At 41.9% G+C, this 23,176-nt stretch overlaps 1 protein-coding gene across 1 annotated transcript in view; it reads right to left on the bottom strand.

Moving 5' to 3' along the window:
* Positions 1 to 23,176, bottom strand: part of DNAH6 (dynein axonemal heavy chain 6) — a 363,279-nt gene that overhangs the window by 42,465 nt on the left and 297,638 nt on the right. The window contains exons 68-69 of the mRNA XM_044304479.1: positions 17,953 to 18,091; positions 14,879 to 14,998 (exon numbers count right to left, since the gene is read on the bottom strand). Of these exons, the coding sequence (XP_044160414.1) occupies positions 14,879 to 14,998; positions 17,953 to 18,091 (259 nt within the window). The remainder of the gene's footprint in view (positions 1 to 14,878; positions 14,999 to 17,952; positions 18,092 to 23,176) is intronic.

Raw genomic sequence — 23,176 nt, 5'->3', positions numbered from 1 at the left:
CTTTCTGCTGCAGCTCTCTCCTTATCCTAGCTCAGGAGGTATTTTCTTTCTGCTGCAGCTCTCTCCCTATCCTAGCTCAGGAGGTATTTTCTTTCTGCTGCAGCTCTCTCCCTATCCTAGCTCAGGAGGTATTTTCTTTCTGCTGCAGCTCTCTCCCTATCCTAGCTCAGGAGGTATTTTCTTTCTGCTACAGCTCTCTCCCTATCCTAGCTCAGGAGGTATTTTCTTTCTGCTGCAGCTCTCTCCCTATCCTAGCTCAGGAGGTATTTTCTTTCTGCTGCAGCTCTCTCCCTATCCTAGCTCAGGAGGTATTTTCTTTCTGCTGCAGTGCTCTCAATATCCTAGCTCAGGAGGTATTTTCTTTCTGCTGCAGCTCTCTCCCTATACTAGCTCAGGAGGTATTTTCTTTCTGCTGCAGCTCTCTCCCTATACTAGCTCAGGAGGTATTTTCTTTCTGCTGCAGCTCTCTCCCTATCCTAGCTCAGGAGGTATTTTCTTTCTGCTGCAGCTCTCTCCCTATCCTAGCTCAGGAGGTATTTTCTTTCTGCTGCAGCTCTCTCCCTATCCTAGCTCAGGAGGTATTTTCTTTCTGCTGCAGCTCTGTCCCTATAGTAGCTCAGGAGGTATTTTCTTTCTGCTGCAGCTCTGTCCCTATACTAGCTGAGGAGGTATTTTCTTTCTGCTGCAGCTCTCTTCCTATCCTAGCTCAGGAGCTTTTTTCTTTCTGCTGCAGCTCTGTCCCTATAGTAGCTGAGGAGGTATTTTCTTTCTGCTGCAGCTCTCTCCCTATCCTAGCTCAGGAGGTATTTTCTTTCTGCTGCAGCTCTCTCCCTATCCTAGCTCAGGAGGTATTTTCTTTCTGCTGCAGCTCTGTCCCTATACTAGCTGAGGAGGTATTTTCTTTCTGCTGCAGCTCTCTCCCTATCCTAGCTCAGGAGGTATTTTCTTTCTGCTGCAGCTCTCTTCCTATCAAAGCTCAGGGGGACATGTTCTTTCTTCTGCAGCTTTCTCCATGGGGGGCGTGTTATTTCTTCTGCAGCTTTCTCCATGTAACTGTCACAGCAACAGTAGATATAGCTACCACCAGTTGAGGGATGAGACTAAGCATGTGTGACTACCTCAGTGCTGCTAGTGAATGGGTCAGAGAAATAAGGAGGAGAAAAAACAGCAGTCAGCGCCATACAGATATTTTTACTGAATAGCACAGAAACTATACTAAACTTTTAAAAACATGCAATAAGAAAAGTATTTAGATCCAAATACTGGTTTGGGAAAATGTAGATTTTTTTGGGGGAGACATCCCCTTTAAGATTTAACAATTTTCCTTTAAATGGGGTAACAATTGGTAATGACGGTCTGTCTATATTTTACAACAATCTACTAATATAAGTTCTTTCAGGTCTGTCCTACATTATTAATCTTGTCTCAGAATTGTGTATTTTTATGATAATTTTAGCTCATCTTCCACTGACAAATGAAAATACAAAACATAATTTCACACGACTGTGTCCATAGCCAACAGCCAGATCATTAAAATCATGAAAAAATGTCAGCTCTATTTAGAGAAAATTGTGTCATTATAATTATACGGTACATATAAACTGTGCAATGTTTATTGCAATGTTCTGAAGACACAAATTAAAACATTATCTTAGCTAGGAGATCGCAAAATATCAGCTGAGATTGTGTGAACCACAGCTTTAAAAACTGTGCTGCAGTGTATGACATTGTGGAAGGACAAATCAGAATATGTGACTATCATCAGTAAGAAATGCTGTAACCTTACTGAGATCTATGGAGATAACCAGGAAAACCTATCCAAATGCCATTAAAAAAAAAATGAAGGAAAATGAAGATTATCTGTTTTGGAACAATAAAAGTACATTCATTTGGGCCGAGCTGTTAGGATGCTCGCCTATGTGCTGCGACTGTTCTGGAGGTCCATGCCCGCTGACATCTTCCTGCTTCTTCCTGGCAGGCATGACTACTGATATTCCGCCAGAGTACTGATGTTTAGTCCCCACCATGCTAGACCTCTGCAGCCTATCCCCCTCCTGTCTGTAGCCGCTATGCATTAGGGCACCCTAATCTGTCACTCCCCAGCCTATAACAGATCATCTCCCTGAGTATGTAAGGTGCCTTCCCCTGTGGAAGGTGCCTGAGCAACAAGGTTCCCTAGCTTTCTAGAGTCCTGCTAAGGTGTTTGTCTTGTGTTATTTATCATACTTGACTTTGGCCTGTTTATCATGGTGACCCTGAGCTGCCTGTCCTGACCTCTAGACTGTTAACTGGATAAAATATTCACTGCCTTCCCTGACTTTGGCACCAATGTCTCTTGACCCAACTGGGTTAGTTGTCTCTAAATGAAGGCTACTCCAAGAGGTTGCAATCTCATGGTTCCTCTGCAGAGGAGTGCAGATCCCCATATAGGGATTGAAGGGTGTAGACTGGGCGTTACTTAGATAATTCTTTTAGGAGTAGGCCTAAGTCAGATTTGTTAATTGTTATATTGTTATATTGCAGAGGATGCAAGAATAAAGATTTGAAAAATAACATACAAGCTTGTAATTAGGCAGTTGCCTTTGATTATAAGAATGAATGTAATATTATACCTAAAATGTGCATATATATTTCCAAAAAGAAATTGTAACACTGAAACACCAAGAACACAGTGACAGTAAATGACACAGGTGATACTTTTTAAGGGGTTCCAATGACTACCCCAGGGACAGCTAGATCTTCTCAACATCTATATTAAAAGCCATTAAAAAAAAAGTTAGAGGTGGTTCTACGCTCCACTTTTTAATAGATGTTTTACTTATTACACAGGGACAGATAGATACACAAGTACAAGATGAGGCAGCACTCCTTTTTGGTGAAAAAGGGTGGTGGACCACTTTAATTCACCCAGATAGCAACGTTTCAGCCCAACAAAATGAGGCCTTTCTCAAGCCTTGAGAAAGGACTCATTGTTTTGGGCTGGAATGTTGCTATCTGGGTGAACAAAAGTGGTCCACCACCGTTTTTCACTAAAACAGAGTGCTGCCTCATCTTGTACTTGTGAATATTTAGGCTCAATACCCTACAGCCTGGAGGAATTGCACCCACATAATTTCTAGATCAGTGCTGTTGTTTTTTTGTTGTTCGATAGATAGATAGATAGATAGATACACAGATTTATTTTAATATACAGTATCATTTTACCCAAATATATTAATACTGACTTTTGCCATAAAATGCCAAATGCTACTCTCACACAGTACCCACACACCACAGCCATTCCATGCTTAGTGCCTACAATGCCTAAATAATATCCCCATACAGCATCCAATTAATACTTCCATATAGCACCCACATAGCAATCCTGCATATTATCCACACACCAATTTAATGCTCAAATAAAATTGTAATTGAGTGACCAAATACAGTAAAACTGCTGTACAGTCTCAAAATAATACTCCTTTGGGTGTCGACATAATGCTGCCATAATAGTGCAAAAATAATACTTGTATATTCAGGCCATATAAAGCCCACATTTATCTAGTATCCACATTATAAATCTATATGTATTGCGCTCAGTGTACATAAACATTCTTTCCAAATACTAGAATTGACAATGTATATAGAATACTAAGAAGTTTTATTGCTTTTATAGATTAAAAAAACATAACAGATTTTGCTCAACCAGGCAAAGCTATTGGAGTGCCATCTGTGATATTTGACTGACAGTCTCCTAAAAATCACTGGCAAAATAGATGGCAGCAGATGGTGAGTCAACTGTCTGTATCTCAGAAGTGGGGCTCTCTCATTCTGTAGACAACAGATGGAAGGTCATGTCATACTCAGGACAGTACGCTGGAGATAACAATACACACTAGTTAAGGTAAAACAGGGGTCCCGGTGTTAGTGAGCATGGTAGCTGTTGCTAGGTGCCACATAAAATGCCTAGCACCCATGTTCTGTGTACAATAACACTCTAATTGAGGTCTGTTAAAGGGGTTGTCCGACAAAAAATATTCTATAGTTTTCAAACCAGCACTTGACTATGAATACTTTTGTAATTGCATGTAATAAAAAATGTTATATAGCCACTGAGTTATTCAATAAAATTTATATGTATAGCGCCACCTGCTGTTTGTTTTTTTCTTATTTCTTTGACCTGCTCAATGAGAAGGCCGCAAATGCTCAGTTTCATCTTTCAACTGCCCCCTGAGTTGTGATAGGGAGAGCGCTCCAGCAGAATGGATACGCCCCCTGAGCTGTGATAGGGAGAGCATGGACACGCCCCCTGAACTGCGGCAAAAAAGACACTCCCCTTGAGCTGTTACCTTGCTATAAATCTAGCAGAGCAATGAATGGGGAGATCTCTGGATCTATGTGATGTACAGGGCTGGTTCTAGCTTTGTTAGAAAGAGATTTTTATGTACTATATGATATCTTTAACTCCTTTAAGAAATGAGCAGAGTTGAAGGGGGTATACTGCCCACACAAGCCTTCTGGAACCAATGCATGTCTTTAAGACACAGAATACCTCCCCACCCTTCACACACACACGTTTTTAGACACTAAAGAACAATGATACGAATTAGGAAATAGGACATTATAACCTGCACAGAAAACTGAGCTTTACTTTAAAATTATTTAAAAGGAACGTGTCATTAGATTTAGGCAGTTCTTAACACGGACGGCATGAAATACTGACAGGCCCCATCATTATAAAGAACTACATTTACTAACACTGTATGCCACCATAAAATTCACTAATTAAAATGCTAACGCTTAAACCTACTAACTGGATGTTCCACCCTTGGCAGTAACAAGTGTGGAGTGACCCAGTAGATCATTGCTAAAAAGCTAATTTGGTGCTAAATGGTTAATGTATTGTGTTCTGCTGAAACATTTGGGGTTTCTAAATTTTGACTTCTATGCTCTTAAGGCCGAATGCACACGGCAATGTTTCAATGTTTCACGGCCGTGAGCGGTCCGTGGAACCACGGGCTGGATTCCTGCTGACAGCAGGAGCGCACAGCGTCATTGGTTGCTATGACGCCGTGCGCTCCCTGCTGCCGCCGCAATACAGTAATACACTGGTAGGATCTTTACCAGTGTATTACTGTACTGTGGCGGCAGCAGGGAGCGCACGGCGTCATAGCAACCAATGACTCCGTGCGCTCCTGCTCTCAGCAGGAATCCAGCCCGTGGCTCCACGGACCGCTCACGGCCGTGAAACACGGCCGTGTGCATTCGGCCTAAGACAGATAGCAAAACCTCACAAAATCGTTATGAATTAACATTCCCCATATGTCTACTTTATATTGGCATCATTTTGTAAATGTCATTTTATTTCTTTAGGCTAAGATTTTAAAAGCAACGTTTTAGATTTTCAAGAAAATTTCCAAAACCAACTTTTATTAAGGGCCAATTCTGAAGTCACTTTGAGGGGATAACATAATAGAAACCAGCCCTGAATGACCCCATTTAACCACTACAGGACCGCCGTACGCAGGATTGCGTCCTGGCGGCGGCCCTGTTACTCCTCCTAGACGCGCCGGCGATCATTCGCTGATAGGCTGTAGATGCGATTTTTTTAACCCCTAAAAAGGTATATTAGACGCTGTTTTGATAACAGCGTCTAATATACCTGCTACTTGGTCCTCTGGTGGTCCCTTTTGCTTGGATCGACCACCAGAGGACACAGGCAGCTCTGTAAAGTAGCACCAAACACCACTACACTAACCCCCCCTGTCACTTATTAACCCCTTATTAACCCCTGATCACCCCATATAGACTCCCTGATCACCACCCTGTCATTGATCACCCCCCTGTAAGGCTCCATTCAGACCTCCGTATGCGTTTTGCGGATCCACAGATCCGCAAAACACATACGGACGTCTGAATGGAGCCTTACAGGGGGGTGATTAATGACAGGGGGGTGATCACCCCATATAGACTCCCTGATCACCCCCCTGTCATTGATCACCCCCCTGTAAGGCTCCATTCAGACGTCTGTATGCGTTTTGCGGATCCGCAAAACACATACGGACGTCTGAATGGAGCCTTACAGGGGGGTGATCACCCCATACAGACTCCCTGATCACCCCCCTGTCATTAATTACCCCCCTGTAAGGCTCCATTCAGACGTCCGTATGTGTTTTGCGGATCTGCGGATCCGCAAAACATGGACACCGTGGATCCCCAAAACATGGACACCGCGGATCCGCGAAACATGGACACCGCGGATCCGCAAAACACGGACATCGGCAATGTGCTTTCCACATTTTGCAGATCCGCACATTGACAGAACTATATAGAAAATGCCTTTTCTTGTCCGCAATTGCGGACAAGAATAGGACATGTTCTATAGGCTCTACAAAAAACGCAGTGTTCGCCCGATCAGGCCTGATCTTGTGCGCACACTTGCGTTCAGTCCGCCCCACCGCAGTGACAGAATATTTTTTTTCTGATCACTGCAAAAACACCGTAAAATCGCTGCGGCACTATAAAAAGATCACTTTTGAGGGGCATGGCGAGTTCATAGAAGATTTTTTTTTTAGGCACAAGTTAGCGGAAATTGATTTTTCTTTTGTTTTTTCTTACAAAGTCTCATATTCCACTAACTTGTGACAAAAAATAAAATCTCACATGAACTCACCATACCCCTCACGGAATCCAAATGCGTAAAATGTTTTAGACATTTATATTCCAGACTTCTCACGCTTTAGGGCCGCTAAAATGCCAGGGCAGTATAAATACCCCACATGTGACCCCATTTCGGAAAGTAGACACCCCAAGGCAGGCATGTCAAACTCGCGGCCCTCCAGCTGTTGCAAAACTACAACTCCCAGCATGCCCGGACAGCCTACAGGTATCAGCCTACAGCAGGGCATTGTGGGAGTTGTAGTTTTACAACAGCTGGAGGGCCGCAGTTTGACATGCCTGCCCCAAGGTATTCGCTGAGGGGCATAGTGAGTCCATGAAAGATTGAACTTTTTGTCACAAGTTAGCGGAAAGGGAGACTTTGTGAGAAAAAAAAATTTAAAAAAAATTTCCGCTAACTTGTGGCAAAAAAAAATAAACTTCTATGAACTTGCCATGCCCCTCACGGAATACCTTGGGGTGTCTTCTTTCCAAAATGGGGTCACATGTGGGGTATTTATACTGCCCTGGCATTTTAGGGGCCCTAAAGCGTGAGAAGAAGTCTGGAATCCAAATGTCTAAAAATGCCCTCCTAAAAGGAATTTGGGCCCCTTTGCACACCTAGGCTGCAAAAAAGTGTCACATATGTGGTATCGCTGTACTCAGAAGAAGTAGGGCAATGTATTTTGGGGTGTATTTTTGCATATACCTATGCTGGGTGAGAGAAATATCTCTCTATAATGACAACTTTGTATAAAAAAAATTGAAAAGTTGACTTTTAGAGAGATATTTCTCTCACCCAGCATGAGTATATGTTAAAATACACCCCAAAACACATTGCCCTACTTCTTCTGAGTACGGCGATACCACATGTGTGACACTTTTTTGCAGCCTAGGCGCCTAAAGGGGCCCAAATTCTAAAGAGCACCTTTAGGATTTCACAGGGCATTTTTTACGCATTTGGATTCTACTACTACTTCTCACGCATTAGGGCCCCTAAAATGCCAGGGCAGTATAAATACCCCACAAGTGACCCCATTTTGGAAAGAAGACACCCCAAGGTATTTCGTGATGGGCATAGTGAGTTCATGGAAGTTTTTATTTTTTGTCAGAAGTTAGTGGAATATTAGACTTTGTAAGAAAAAAAAAATATCATAATTTTCCGCTAACTTGTGACAAAAACAACATTGCTTACCGGTAATTGTTTTTCTCGATACCCATGACGGCACCCCATGCGACCAGGGACCTCCCATCCGGGACAGGAAACCTGAGAAGATAAAAGGTTCACACCCCCACCAAGCACCAGTGATAGTAATAAACAGTACTCCGGAGGTGAATACACGTAAGAAAGAGAGAGAGAGAGAGAGATCCAATACGGTACATTATATCTCTTCAATACTCAAGAGAGAAACTCTCAGAAACCTATAAGGAAGTAAGGGCTACTCCGCATATAACCTAATAAGGGGTAACTAAGCCCATTAGCTTTCTTTTTTTTTTATATATATAGGGAAGGGAAAATTTTGGGGGTGCCATCATGGGTATCGAGAAAAACAATTACCGGTAAGCAATGTTGTTTTCCCCTCACCCATGACGGCACCTCATGCGAGATAGACTATTAATGAGAAACTAGGGGGGGACAACCGCCTGAAGCACCTTCCTACCAAAGGCGGAATCCGTGTGAAGTTGGAGCCTGTAATGCTTTAAAAAAGTATGTTGAGAGCTCCAAGTTGCTGCTCTACAAATCTGGGCCAGGGAGGCATCCGCCTTCTCGGCCCAGGACGTAGCTACCGCTCGGGTGGAGTGGGCTCCGAACCCCGAAGGTGGCGAGAGACCCTGCGCTAAATAGGCTTCGGAAATGGCCCTTTTAACCCATCTAGCAATAACTGCCGTGGACACTTTCCGCCCCTTATTCCTACCCCAAAACTGAATAAGGAGGTTTTCTTCCAACCTCCATGCCGAGGTAGACTCTAAATAAGCAAGCAGACATCTTTTGACGTCCAGGCAATGATACTCCCTTTCTAAACTATTAGAGGGATTAGGGCAAAAGGATGGAAGGACAACATCCTGACTTCTATGGAAGTCCGAAACCACCTTTGGCTGGAAGGACGGGAGAGGCCTAATAATAACCTTGTCGTCCAAGACCTGGGTATAAGGAGGAAAGGCCGAGAAAGCTTGTATCTCTGAGATTCTCCTAGCTGAAGTAATGGCCAGTAAAAAGGACATCTTAAAGGAGAGCATGTCTATGGGTATGTCTGACAAGGGCTCAAAAGGCTTCTGTGACAGGGCCGTCAAGACCGTGTTTAGGTCCCAAGGAGGGGACAAGGGTCTTATCAAAGGGCGGATCCTGGAGGCTGCTGACAGAAACCTCTTAACCCAAGGGTGCAGGGCCAGCTGGGAATCGAAGAAGTAACTCAAGGCTGCCACATGTACTCTTAGGGTGGAAGCCCTAAGCCCCTTATCCAAGCCAGCTTGTAAAAAGTCTAGGACCCTAGAGACATTTGGAGGAGAGAAGGGGTCAGGATTGATCCCTAAAAAGGAGGAAAAGACTTCCCAGATCTTATTATATTTTCTGGCTGTGGTGGCTTTCCTACTTCCCAACATTGGGGATACTACAGACTGGGACAGACCCCGGCCTAACCAAATCTCCCTCTCAGCCTCCATGCTGCCAGATGCAAAATTTCTGGATTGGGATGCAGGATCGGGCCTTGATATAATAGATCCTCCCGAGGGGGCAGTATCCAAGGGGGGGCTATTGCTAGGTCTAGGAGGCAGGAGTACCAGGACCTTTTCGGCCGCACTGGAGCCACTAGGGTAATTGTCGCTTTCTCCCTCTGGACTTTTTTCAGGACCTGCGGAATTAGGGAAAAAGGAGGGAAGGCGTAACCCTCCTCCTGAGACCAGTTCTGTGCTAATCCGTCTAAAGCTGTTGGATCGTCCAGACGATTTATGGAGAAGAACCTTTCCACTTTCCTGTTCTTTCTGGAGGCAAATAGGTCGACCGTGGGGAGGCCGAATTTCTGCGTTAACTGGGAAAGACCTCTGGGTTTAGGCACCAGTCTCCCTGTTTTAGCTGGGTGCAACTCAGAAAATCGGCTACTATGTTCTCTTTCCCTTTTATGTGGACTGCCGACAGGGATAGATGTTTCTGTTCCGCTAACTGAAAGATCTGGTGACAGAGTGTTGCCAGAGAAGGTACCCTTGTTCCGCCTTGATGGTTGATGTATGCCACTGTAGTCAAGTTGTCCGAGTATAGAATTATGTTCCTGAAGGATATGTCCGGAGCCATCGCTTTTAGGGCCATTTCTACTGCTTTTAATTCTTTGAAGTTTGAGGTGGCTTTTCTGGTATTCAAATCCCACCTCCCTTGCCAACCTTTGTTTTCCGAGTGGGCCCCCCAACCCCACGGGCTGGCGTCCGTTGTTAATACTATCGGATCCTGAAAGGACCATGGTACTCCAGCTGAGAGATTCTCTGTCACAGTCCACCAAAGGAGAGACACTCTCGCCTCTGTGGATAAGTGGAAAATCCGGTCCTACGACTGCTTGCGGCCGTCCCATTGGCGCAGGATGCACGATTGTAGCTTTCTTGTGTGGGCCTGCTGGAAAGGTTGCTGTCAGGTGGCCCAGCACCGCCATTGCCCTCCTGAACGAGCAGAGGTAGGATCTGAAAAGATCCCAAACATGCTCCCTGATGGAGAATATCTTGGCGGACAGGAGGAAGGGCTTTTCTACTCGGGAGTCTAACAGGATGCCTAAAAATACACAGTTCTGAGATGGTGTTAGGCAAGACTTTACCCAATTTATTTTCCAGCCCAAGCTCTTTAACAGGGCGCAGGAAACTTCGATGTTTTGAATCAAGCCTTCCTTGGTCTGGGAAATAAACAGGAAGTCGTCTAAATATGGCAGCAACGGAACCCCTGACAACCTTAGAAAGGAGGCTACTTCCGCAATCACTTTTGTGAAGATTCTGGGGGCTTGAGAAACCCCAAAAGGCAGGGCTCTGTATTGCAGGTGTAGACATTCCCCTTGAACCCAGACTGCTGTCCTCAAATATTTTTGGGAGGACACATGAATTGGCACGTGGTAGTACGCGTCCTCTGAGTCCAGAGTCGCCATCCAGCAATCCTTTGATAGGAGATCTATGGCCGACCTTATGGTCTCCATGCAAAATTTTTTGTAGCTGAGGAATCTGTTTAATTTCTTCAGGTTTAGGATTACCCGGAAGGAGCCATTGGGTTTTTTCACTAAAAAAAGAGGGGAGTAAAAACCCCTGCCCTTCTCTGCCTGCGGAACCGGGACAACCACCCCTTTTTGCAGAAGCAGCAGGACCTCTGACTCTAAGGCTTGTCTCTTGACTAGATCCTTGGGGTAATCTGTCAGAATGAACGAATCCCGGGGATGGGACAGAAGCTCCAGCCGGAACCCCTCTCCAATCCCTCCCAGGATCCAGCCATTCTTGGTTATGTTTTTCCAGGCTGGGAGAAAGAGAGACAATCTTCCCCCTACCTGGGGTTCGGCGTCATTGCTTATCTTTGGGTCTTGGATCTTGGGATTTAAAAAGGAAACCTCCGGATTTCTTCTTTTACCTTGGTATCTACGAAAAAAGGGGGGCGTTGAGGAGCTGGAAAACCCTTCTTTTTGTCTGAGGCTTTTTCAAGTATATCGTCGAGGGAAGATCCAAAGAGCCTGTCACCCTCACAGGGGATAGAGCATAACCTAGCCTTAGAACCCTGATCAGCTTTCCAGGACTTCAGCCAAATAGCTCTTCTAGCCGCATTGGACATGGCGGATGATCTGGCTGAGAACCTAACTATATCCGTGGAGGCATCGGCTAAAAAATCGATGGCCTTAAAAAAGGTGGGAAGGGAGGCTAAAACCTCTTCTCTTGGCTTCTTCTCACTGAGATGCTGTTCTAACTGTTCCAGCCAGATATGCAGTGACCTAGAGACCCATGACGCTGCAACCGCCGGTCTCAAGCAGGTAGAGGATGATTCCCAGGCCTTTTTTAAATAAAATTCCGCTTTTTTATCCAGAGGATCAGACAGGCTACCCAGATCATCAAACGGTAGCGCAGACTTCTTAGCAATCTTCGCCACCGGAGCGTCAACCGTAGGGGCCTTGTCCCAACAGGCTGCTACTTTCTCATCAAAAGGATATTTCCTTTTAACGGAGCTTGGAATAAAAAACTTCCTATCAGGATTCTTCCATTCCTTTTTAATTAATGCCTGAACGTTCTCGTGAATGGTGAAAACCCTCTGCTTTCTGGGACCTAACCCCTGAAAGGCAATATCTGCTGTCGACTTAGCCTGTTTCACCTCTTCTAACTGCATAGTTGCTCTGACTGCTTTAAGGAGGTTTTGGGTATCTTCGGGCGAGAAATAGGAACCCCCTGTTTCTTCCTCTGCTGACGAAGTAGCGTCATTAGAGAGTAACTGGCCTGCTTCTCTCTCCTCCACATCAGACTGGTCTATATCCGAATCCCTAATATCCGGAGATTTTTCCGGAGACCGCGGGCGATTTTTACTCAAGGATCTTAAGGAGGCTTTCACCTCAGATCTTATTAAAGATCGCATATTCTTAGAAAGGCTCTGGGATTCCTCCACCACCAATTTATCGATACATGGGGTGCATAACGGCTTAGAATAGGAGGAAGCTAGGGGGGCCTTACATCCTGCACACTCCTTATGCTTCGTCTTAGAGGCCGCTTTTTTGGGGGTCTTTGCCACCTACACAAATCAAGCAGATAACACCCCATTAGTAAGAAAAAGGTACATCTCACCAAAGATCCTTTTCTTTTAGCCCCCACTCCTCAGGACTGGTACCGGACTCGCGGGCCTTGAGGGTTCCAGGGGTTCGGCGCGTCCGTCTGCAGGCTCTGACATCCTTGCTGGAAACCAAGAGCTTCTTCAGCACCACACTGTGTGCCACATCAGCCTGGCTGGGTTCTCCCCCTCTGCCCCATTTATATTTTAAAGGACGCCCGAGGGCAGACATCGGCGCTTAACCCGACTTCCGGGTCAAGCCCCACCCCCCCGCGTCGGGGCGCGCGCATGCGCAGACGCCCCCTCCGACGCCGACAGGAAGACGGGCAACCCGGAAGTAAGGAGGGAAGCCGCCTGAACACGGCCACAGCGGCTCCCTCAGGCCAGCGCCGGGATGTAGGGGGGAAGAAGCCCAGACTACAGGCAGCGGCCCCGGAGAGCATAACGCCACCTGGGGGAGGCCACCCACAGGATAAGAACCTGGGCCTCCCCCCGGCTGCAGGTGAGAACTGACGTGAAGCTTCCCAGGGACTTCCTATCCGGAGGACAGGAAACCTGAACTGGTGCTTGGTGGGGGTGTGAACCTTTTATCTTCTCAGGTTTCCTGTCCCGGATGGAAGGTCCCTGGTCGCATGGGGTGCCGTCATGGGTGAGGGGAAAAATAAAAACTTCCATGAACTCACTATGCCCATCAGCGAATACCTTAGGGTGTCTACTTTCCGAAATGGGGTCATTTGTGGGGTGTTTCTACTGTCTGGGCATTGTAGAACCTCAGGAACATGACAGGTGCTCAGAAAGTCAGAGCTGCTTCAAAATGCGGAAATTCAAATTTTTGCACCATAGTTTGTAAACGCTATAACTTTTACCTAAACCAATAAATATACACTTATTGAATTTTTTTTTTTATCAAAGACATGTAGAACAATAAATTTAAAGAAAAATTTATATAGAAATTTCATTTTTTTTAAAAAAAATTACAACTGAAATTTAAAAATGTCATTTTTTGGCAACATTTTTTGTCAATTTTGATTAATAACAAGAAAAGTTAAAATGTCAGCAGCAATGAAATGCCACCAAATGAAAGCTCTATTAGTGAGAAGAAAAGGAGGTAAAATTCATTTGGGTGGTAAGTTGTATGACCGAGCAATAAACCGTGAAGTAGTGTAGTGCAGAATTGTAAAAAGTGGTCTGGTCATTAAGGGGGTTTAAGCTAGGGGAGCTGAGCTGGTTAAAAAAATACACCCCTCAAATTATTCAAAACGGATTTTTTAAAATTTGTTAACGCTTTAGGGGTTCCACATGAATTAAAGCAAAAAATGTTGTTAAGATTTTCAATTTTAATCCATTTTCTTCTTGTAACACAGCAAGGAAACAGCAAACAGCAAAATAAACCTCAATACTTATTATCCTGATTCTGGGGAGGTTCCATATAGTTTTTGGAGAGTAGATTTTTGGGTGCCATTTTGCATTTGAAGAGACGCTGAGGTACCCCTACAGTGGAAAACCACCAAAAGTGACCCCATTTTTGAAGCTGCTGTACACTCCGCAATGAATTTTTTTCAAGGGGTGTAATAAGTACTTTATGGCTTTTGGAGGGCAGATTAAAAATGTTTAGTTTTTATTGGTACCAGTTTGGTGTACTTTTTTTTATACTTTTTATACCATTTTAAACTGACATTAGGCCTGATCAGACACTGCCTATGTCAGGGTCTGGTAGGTCTCAGTACATGGCAAGCCCCAAGGCCATGGCAACCATTGGGAACCTCCAACTCAATATGGGAGAGAGGGAGCTCTGTCCCTCTGTAAACCCATTAGATGCCTCGGTCCCTACTGACCATGTTATAAATGGGGCTGTCACTGATTTCAGTATGTTACAGCTGACACCTGAGCCTCTGCCATCTCTGTACTGTAAAAATACTGCATGTTGCACTAACAATCACCACCAGGCGTGCAGTATATGAAGGCACAGGGGGCACAGGGCTGGCAGCAGGCGCCACACAAGGGGTGCAGAGAGGACATCAGTACAGGCTGTGATCTTCACTGTTACGCCCATTTGCAGGAAGAGGTTAAAGCTTTATTGCAGCTTTTGGGATTGGATCAATGTGACAATGTGGCCAGAAAAGGTTGTACATCCCTACATTCGAGGACATAAGAATTATAAAGGCAAAAAGACATCCTTTCTTTAAATACTTTTCAGTCATGCATCCCAAAGTAAGAATTCTTTATACGTAAAAAAAAATTTGATGAATTTCATAATTGCTACTTCTCCTATCATATTGACTAGAAGAGCATTAACATTTGGACTTCATAATTACAAGATTAGGAAGTACATGTTCACAAGGCCAATCGCAGCTCTCAAACTGTAAGCAAGCTACAAAAGTTCCCTTTGTCAATTTTAAATAAGATAACCAGATTTTTTATTTTTTTTTACTATTAAACTCTGTTGGATATTTATATAAGAAATATATATATTTGATTTACCTGAGCTAGAATAAACATAGTTGTCTTCAAGGGTCTCAGGAGAAAAGAACCTTCTTAGAATTGTTCTCAAACATCTTTGGTCCCATGCATCAGTTACTCTACCTCCATATGTTATTTCCCCTAGAAGAGATAGTATCATGCTTCAGTTAAATTCCATATGTGGTTTTCTGTTTAGTTTTTCAATAGCAATTTCTTACAGCTTGAAAGATGCACTATTCACACCAATGCTCAAAGTACTCATTTGGTAACACACATTGGTAGAGAGTGGCAGATAGGCAGCATGCACACAACACTAATACTAACCAAACAAAAATAACATATTATTAAGTTTTAATAAAGCCATAATCTGTCTTGGATGTTGTAAAATCCTATATATATATATATATATATATATATATATTTTTATTTATTTTTTTTACATCCTAATTTGAAGCAAAGTGGTTATATTCCCAGCTTCAACATTTATGGCATTTCCATAGGATGGGCCCCTGACCTACAGGGAAAATGGAACCTGGGTATCCCCATTACATGATATACACTGACTACTTTCACCATATACTGGAAAGAAAAGTTGGCTGTATATTTCAATGCAGAGCACAGCCATCTTTCTCTACCCACTAACATGGGGAACGTATGCAGCATGAATTTGGAAAAGTGGTTCAGGTCTCCTGTTCTTCTCATAGATGTGGGACCCACACCTATCAGACATTTCTGGCACATTATGTTTAGAAAGTGAATATCCCTTTAAATCTTGATGTTCCAACAATGTCACGGTGTAAAACATTCATAATAATATGCCCGTGTCTTTACAGAAGGTAACCACGTTAAAAAAACTAATTGAATTTCAACCAAACTCTAAAATGAATTTCTTTGAAGTTGAATTAAAGATGTTTTCTGAGTGTTTTATATTGATGGCCTTTCCCCAGGATAGTTTATCAGTATCTGATCTGTGGGGTCTAACTCCCAGCACCCCATCGATCAACTATTTGAGGAGGCTGCAGGGCTCTAGTGAGCAGCGAGGCCTCCTTGCAGCTTATCAAGCACAGCGCCATTTATTGGATAGCAGCTGTGCCTGGAATTTCAACTCAAGCACATTCAATTGATTGGGAATGGGCTGCTCCTAGGCCACGTGATCAATGAGCGTGATATCACTGGCCTGATCACAGATGATCAGCAGGAGTGCTGGAAGTCAGACCCCCACCGATCAGATACCGATGACCTATCCTGAGGACAGGCCAGACTCATCAGTGTAAAACACCGGGAAAAGTCCTCTAATATTAGGACATTTTATTAAACCCCCCCCCCCCTCCCCAGTAAAACAGTAAAATGGTGGTGTGATCCATTGTCAACACCATGAATTTGAATTTTGAAATGCCTAGTAATCAGTTATTACTGGGGCCGCAACATCAGCCATACATTGTTGCTTAAAGGGGTTCTCTCTTTTAGACAATCCTTTTAAGGCTCCCTTGATGGTAAGTTGATCAGATAGCATCCCTCTGCTGGGAAAGCCTGTAAGCAGTTGTAATCTGTGGGTAAAACTAGCAATTTCCATGAAGCGCCATCAAAAGGCAAATTAAGCATTACACAGTGTCCATTCAAATCAATAGGTTGCCTGTGTAATGTAGGGCAAGGCAGGTTCTCTACAGGAAGATATGCTATTTGTAGCTGTTCTCCACTCTGGCCAGCCCATGAGAATCCAGAACAGAGAACCCCCCTCTACTAACTTAAACTTCACTTATAGGGAATATGAAAATGTTTTTTTTTTAAACTGAACAACCTATTTACTGTAATTGAAGATCAGATGGTCATTCAAAATAATGGCTCAGCTATGTAGTAGACGGACATGCCAAGCATACAAGAGCAAGAATCACTTTTCAAAGCTGCTCTATTCTCTAGCTCTTGGAGGGGGTCCAAGTACATTTGAAAAGGTGTTATCTTAATGAATGGGAAGAGTGACAACAGCTACATAGTGGTAATCTTATCTAGGGGTCCAGCTTCTCGCATTGGCAATGAGGAATATAAGCATAGCTAAAAAATCTGTGAAGTCAATTCATTTAGAGTATGTTTAGGAAAGTATAGGATAAAATGATTATCCAATCAGAAGCTCAGAAGCTCAGAGATTGTATGTAACTCAGTACATATAGGTAATGTATAACTGCTATTTATTTTCCTCAATACTAGTGATGAGTGAGGTATTGCAAAATTCGATTCGGCTGCTTCGAATAATTTAACCCAAAAATTTGCTGCGAGGCAAATTACTTCTTTGTAAGTAGTGAGTGTAATGACAGGGAGCAACAATTGTGCTGCTCCCCATCATTGTACCCCTTAGATGCCGCGTTCATAACTGATCGCTGCATCTGACAGCAATAATACAGTATGAAATAAATTTCTAATTTAAAAAAACCATACTTACCTCCTCCATTTGATTGTGAAGAGCCGGCTGCCGCCATCTTGATTGAAGTTGTAGTGCAAAATCTTGCGCGGCCTGTGATGATGACATCACAATGGGATTTCGTGTGAGATCCTCACTCAAGATGGCAGTGGCCGGCTCTTTGCACTCAAACAGAGGAGGCAAGTATGATATATTTTTTTTTTAACCGCCATTCAGAGAAAATCGATTCACTACCCCGAAGCACAAGGAAATGCAATTTTCAAATGTAAACATTTTTGGCGAATCGAATTTTCCCTGAAATTCAGATCAAACTGGACTTCGCTCAGCCCTACTCAGTACCTTTGGAGCAGAGCTATGCTCTGTGGCTATAGTTTAGCTACAGTGACTACAGGGAGTCTAATGTAGTCTATGACACACCTCCTGTCTCCTCATTGGTTTAGGCTGCTGCTCTCTCTGTTCCCCTGCAGCTCCGGCCCTTCAGGCTGGCTACTGTGTATAAACATAAGTCTATCATATGCCCACCTGGAATTCAGTGCATATAGAGCAGATTTCCAATGCACCAGAATCATTATAAAGTACAGATTACTAATCCAACAGTAAGAAAAAGCTGATTATCGGGTTAATGCTATACCTATACTGAGGGGAATTAGCCTGATCGCTTGATGAATGAAACCTTGTTTACCTGTTATGTAGGTAAGTGCATCCCATGGTATTTTTCCTTCTTGACAGTATAGGTTCAAATTCAGTAATGCGCATTCTCTGTCACTATCATTAAATTCATAGCAGATGTTCCAACCTAATGGTCCAAACTTCTTCCTCTCCTATGATTAAATTACAGACACCTTACATAAGTACAGCATTACAGCAGTGTACAATTTCAGCGCACACAGCTAAATTACACAGATTTTCATTTTTGCATATTGTACCATTATGTAATTATTTTTGCTTTTTAGGCAAATCTTATTTATCCTAAGCCTACTTTCACACTAGCGTTTTTGCTTCCGTAACGCTTACGTTACTGATAATACAACCATCTGCATCGGTTTGAATGGATCCAGTTGTATTATCTTTAACGTATTTTTAACATTGCCTAAACGGATCAGTCATTAACTCCATTGAAAGTCAATGGGGGACAGATCCCTTTTCTATTGTGGCAGATCCATTTTGCTCCACATCCCCAGGACGGAAAGTAAAATACAACATGTTGCGGTTTTCATTTTGGAGCATTCCGTTCTGTTCAGTTCAAACTTAAGCGATTTTTTTTCCCCGGTATTGAGCCCCTATGACGGAACTCAATACCGGAAAACTTTAACGCTAGTGTGATAGTACCCTAAACAGTTAGTGCAATTACAGTTTCTCATATGCAATAAACAAAAAGCACTGCCTCAGTTTATACTTTATAAACTGTAACTCTTTCAACCCCGGGCCTGTTTTCACCTTCCTGCCCAGGCCATTTTTTGCAAATCTGACATGTGTCACTTTATATGGGAATAACTTTAAAATGCTTTTACTTATACAGGCCATTCTAAGATTGTTTTCTAGTTACATATTGTACTTCACGACAGTGGTAAAATTGAGTCAAAATTTTTATATATTTTTATTAAAAAAATACCAAATTTACCAAAAACTTTGAAAAATGTGCAAATTTCCAAATGTAATTTTCTCTATTTTTATAATAGATCGTAATAACTCCAAAAATAGTTATTACTTTACATTCCCCATATGTCTCCTACTGTTTGGATCATTTTGTTAATGCCATTTTATTTTTTGGGAAACATTAGAAGGCTTAGAAGTTTAAAAGCAAATCTTTATATTTTTAGAAAATTTCCAAAACCTACATTTTAAGGACCAGATCAGGTCTGAAGTCACTTTGTGGGGCTTACAAAATAAAAAAACAACCAAAAATGACCCAATTTTAGAAACTATACCTCTCAAGGTATTCAAAACTGATTTTACAAACTTTGTTAACCCTTTAGATGTTCCACAAGAATTAATGGAAAATGAAGTTAACATTTCTGAATTTCACTTTTTTGGCAGATTTTCCACTTTAATCTATTTTGTTTCCACTAACAAAGCAAAGGTTAACAGCCAAACAAAACTCAATATGTATTGCCCTGATTCTGTAGTGGTCGTAAACTGCTGTACGGGCACATGGCAGGGCGCAGAAGGAAAGGAACGCCATATGGTTTATGGAAAGCAGATTTTACTGGGATAATTTTAAGCTGCCATGTCACATTTGAAGACCCCCTGATGCACCCCTAGAGTAGAAACTCCAAAAAAAGACCCCATTTTGGAAACTACATGATAAGCTGGCATATGTATTTTAGGGTACATAGGATTTTTGGTTGCTCTATATTACACTTTTAGTGAGGCAAGGTAACTAAAAATAGCTGTTTTATTATTTAAAATATTCATCTGACAGGTTAGATCATGTGGTAATTCTATAGAGCAGGTTGTTATGGACGCGAAAATACCAAATATGATTACTTTTTTTGGTTGTTTGTTTCAGTTTTACATAATAAAGCATTTTTGAAAAACATGATTTTTTTTGTGTCTCCATATTGTGAAACCCATAGTTCTTTTTATTTTTGGGGCAACTGTCTTATGTAGGGGCTCATTTTTTTCGGTATGAGATGATGGTTTTATTGGTACTATTTTAGGGTGTGTATGACTTTTTGATCGCTTGGTATTACACTTTTTGTAATGTAAGGTGACACAATTTCTATGAATTTTTTTTTAATGGTGTTCACCTGAGGGGTTCGGCCATGTGATATTTTTATACAGCAGGTTCTTACAGACGCGGCGATACCTAATATGTATACTTTTTATTTATTTATTAAAATTTTACACAATAACAGCAATTTATTTTTTTTTCATCATGTTTTAGTGTCTCCATATTCTGAGAGCCATATTTTTTTTTTTTTACTTTTAATGCATCTGTCTTAGGTGGGGTCTCATTTTTTGCAGGATGAGATGATGGTTTGATTGGTATGATTTTGGGGTGCGCATTACTTTTTGATCGCTGGCTATTACACTTTTTGTGATGTAAGGTGACAAAAAAAATTGCTTTTTTTACACCATTTTTATTTTGCATTTTTTTTTACGGTGTTCACCTGAGGGGTTAGTCCATGTGATATTTTTATACAGCAGGTTTTTACAGATGTGGTGATACCTCATATGTATACTTTTTTTATTTATCCATATTCTGAGAGCCCTAGTTTTATTTATTTTTTTGGGGCGATTGTCTTAGGTAGAGTCTCATTTTTCGGGATGAGATGACGGTTTGATTGATACTATTTTGGGGAGCGTATGACTTTTTGATCGCTTGGTATTACACTTTTTGTGATATAAGGTGACAAAAAAAATAGCTTTTATGACACCTGAGGGGTTAGGTCATGTGACATTCTTATAGACCAGGTCGTCACGGACGTGGAAATATCTAATATCTATACTTTTTTTTTGTATGTAAGTTTTACACAATGATATCATTTTTGAAACAAAAAAAATCATGTTTTAGTGTCTCCATAGTTTTTTCAGTTTTGGGGTGATTGTCTTAGGTAAGGTATCATTTTTGCGGGATGAGATGACTGTTTGATTGGCACTATTTTGGGGTGCATATGACTTTTTGATCGCTTGGTATTACACTTTTTGTGATGTAAGGTGACAAAAAAAAAGTTTTTTTTTTACACTTTTTTTTTTTCTGTGTTCACCTGAGGTGTGGTTAGGTCATGTGGTATTTTTATAGAGTATTTTTATAGAGCAGCTTGTTAAGGACGCGGAAATACCTAATATGTCTCTTTAAAAAAAAAAAATTTACATTTAACTCAATGAAAGCATTTTTTAAACAAAAAAAAATATTTTAGTGTCTCCATAGTCTGAGAGCCATAGTTTTTAAAAAATTTTGGGCGATTGTCTTGGGTAGGGGCTCATTTTTTGCGGGATGAGGTGACGGCTAGATTAGCACTATTTTGGGGAGCATATGCCTTTTTGATCGCTTGGTGTATCATTTTTAGTGATGTAAAAATGTTTTTTTTTAGCACAGTTTTTAATTTAATTTTTTTGACAGTGTTCATCTGAGGGGTTAGGTCATGTGATATTGTTATAGAGACGGTTGATACGAACATGGTGATACCTAATATGTCTACCGTTCTTTTTTACCCTATTTACAAATTTTTTTTAAAGTACTTTATTTTGGGAAAAGGATGCTTTTTTTGCGGGGTGCTTTTTATTTTGCTTGAAACTAAATTCTATTGGTAAAACTTTTTTTTTTTTTTTACTTTTTTTGTCCCACTCTGGGGGCTGGATCTCACAGGCTGTCACAGAAGGCAGCTACGATGCCTAAGGAGGGCATCGGGCTGCCCTCTGTGCCATCGGGTCCCCGTCACAGCAGCGTGGGGACCCGATGGAAGCTCTCTCCCTCCCTGCACACACAGAAAATCGTTGAAAGAGCCCCTGCACAAGACAATTGGCAGAAAAATAAAAAAATATGGCGTTCAGAAAATGGAGACACACTTATGTAAAGTTGAAACAAAGAAACTAGACATATTCGATATCATTGCGTCCGTAACAACCTGATCTATAAAAATAGCCCATGATCTACCCTGATGAATGTTGTAAAATATAAAAAATAAAAACAGTGCCAAAACATTTAATATAGCGCAATTAAAAATCATATGTACCCTAAATAGTACCAATAAAACTGGTACCTTATCCCCTAGTTTACAAAATGGGGTACATTTTTGGGAGTTTCTACTGTGAGGGTGCATCAGGGGGGCTTCTAATGGGACATGGCATCCAAAAACCAGTTTAGCAAAATCTGCCTTCCCAAAAACATACGGCGCTCCTTTTCTTCTGCGCCCTGCCGTGTGCCTGTACAGCAGTTTACTACCACATTTGGGGTGTTTATGTAAACCACAGAATCAGGGTAAGAAATATTAAGTTTTGTTTGGCTGTAACTTGAGGGGTGTAGTTTCTACAATGGGGTCATTTATGGGGGGTTTCCACTGTGTAAGCCCCACAAAGTGACTTCAGACCTAAATTGGTCCTTAAAAAGTGGGTTTTAGAAGTTTTCTTAAAAATTTTAAGAATTGCTTCTAAAATTCTAAGCCTTCTAACGTCTTAAAAAAATTTAATTACATTTACAAAATGATGCCAGCATAAAGTAGACATATGGAAAATGTTAAGTAATAAATAGTTTATGAGGTATCACTTTCTGTTTCAAAAGCAGAGAGATTCAAATTTAGAAAACAGTAGATTTTTTTATAAATAAAGGTAACATATTGACTCAAATTTACCATTGACATGAAGTACAATGTGTCACAAGAAAACAATCTCTGAATTGCTTGGATAAGTAAAAGCGTTCCAAAGTTATTACCACATAAAGTGACATATGTCAGATTTGCAAAATTAGGCTTGGTCAGGAAGGGGGTAAATGGCCTGGTCTGGAAGTGGTTAATAAAGTCCTTAATGGGAAAAGTACATTATAAATTGGTACTATAAAAGGATTTACCACTCTGAATGGAACCACAAGCCACACAACCACTACACCTAAAACAACCTTCAGGTTTACAATCTAACCAAGTTCCACTCGGGGAACAGAGGTGTAGTGGCTGTGGATCAGAAGATCCTTAAGACTACTGCCCTTTCTAAATATAATCTGTGGATATTCATAGATTATGTCCCTAATGTCAGGGTCCATAAGGAGAATGGGTGAGTGTCTATTAAGGATCCCCCTGGCTTGTCCCGCAGCGCCATCAACATTAGTCTTTTCCTTGGGTACCAGCAATTCTGTGCAGTCTGTAGATATGGCTGCCTGGTAAGCTGTTCTCAACACATGGTCTGGATACCCTCTGGATTGGAACCTAACCCCAAGTTCTTTTGCTTGGTTGACAAACTCCACTTTTTCA

Source organism: Bufo gargarizans, chromosome 1 (assembly GCF_014858855.1).
Source record: "Bufo gargarizans isolate SCDJY-AF-19 chromosome 1, ASM1485885v1, whole genome shotgun sequence".
Classification (NCBI taxonomy): Eukaryota; Metazoa; Chordata; class Amphibia; order Anura; family Bufonidae; genus Bufo; species Bufo gargarizans.
The sequence above is the reverse complement of the archived record's forward strand: the minus strand, read 5'-3'. Positions and strand labels throughout refer to the sequence as shown.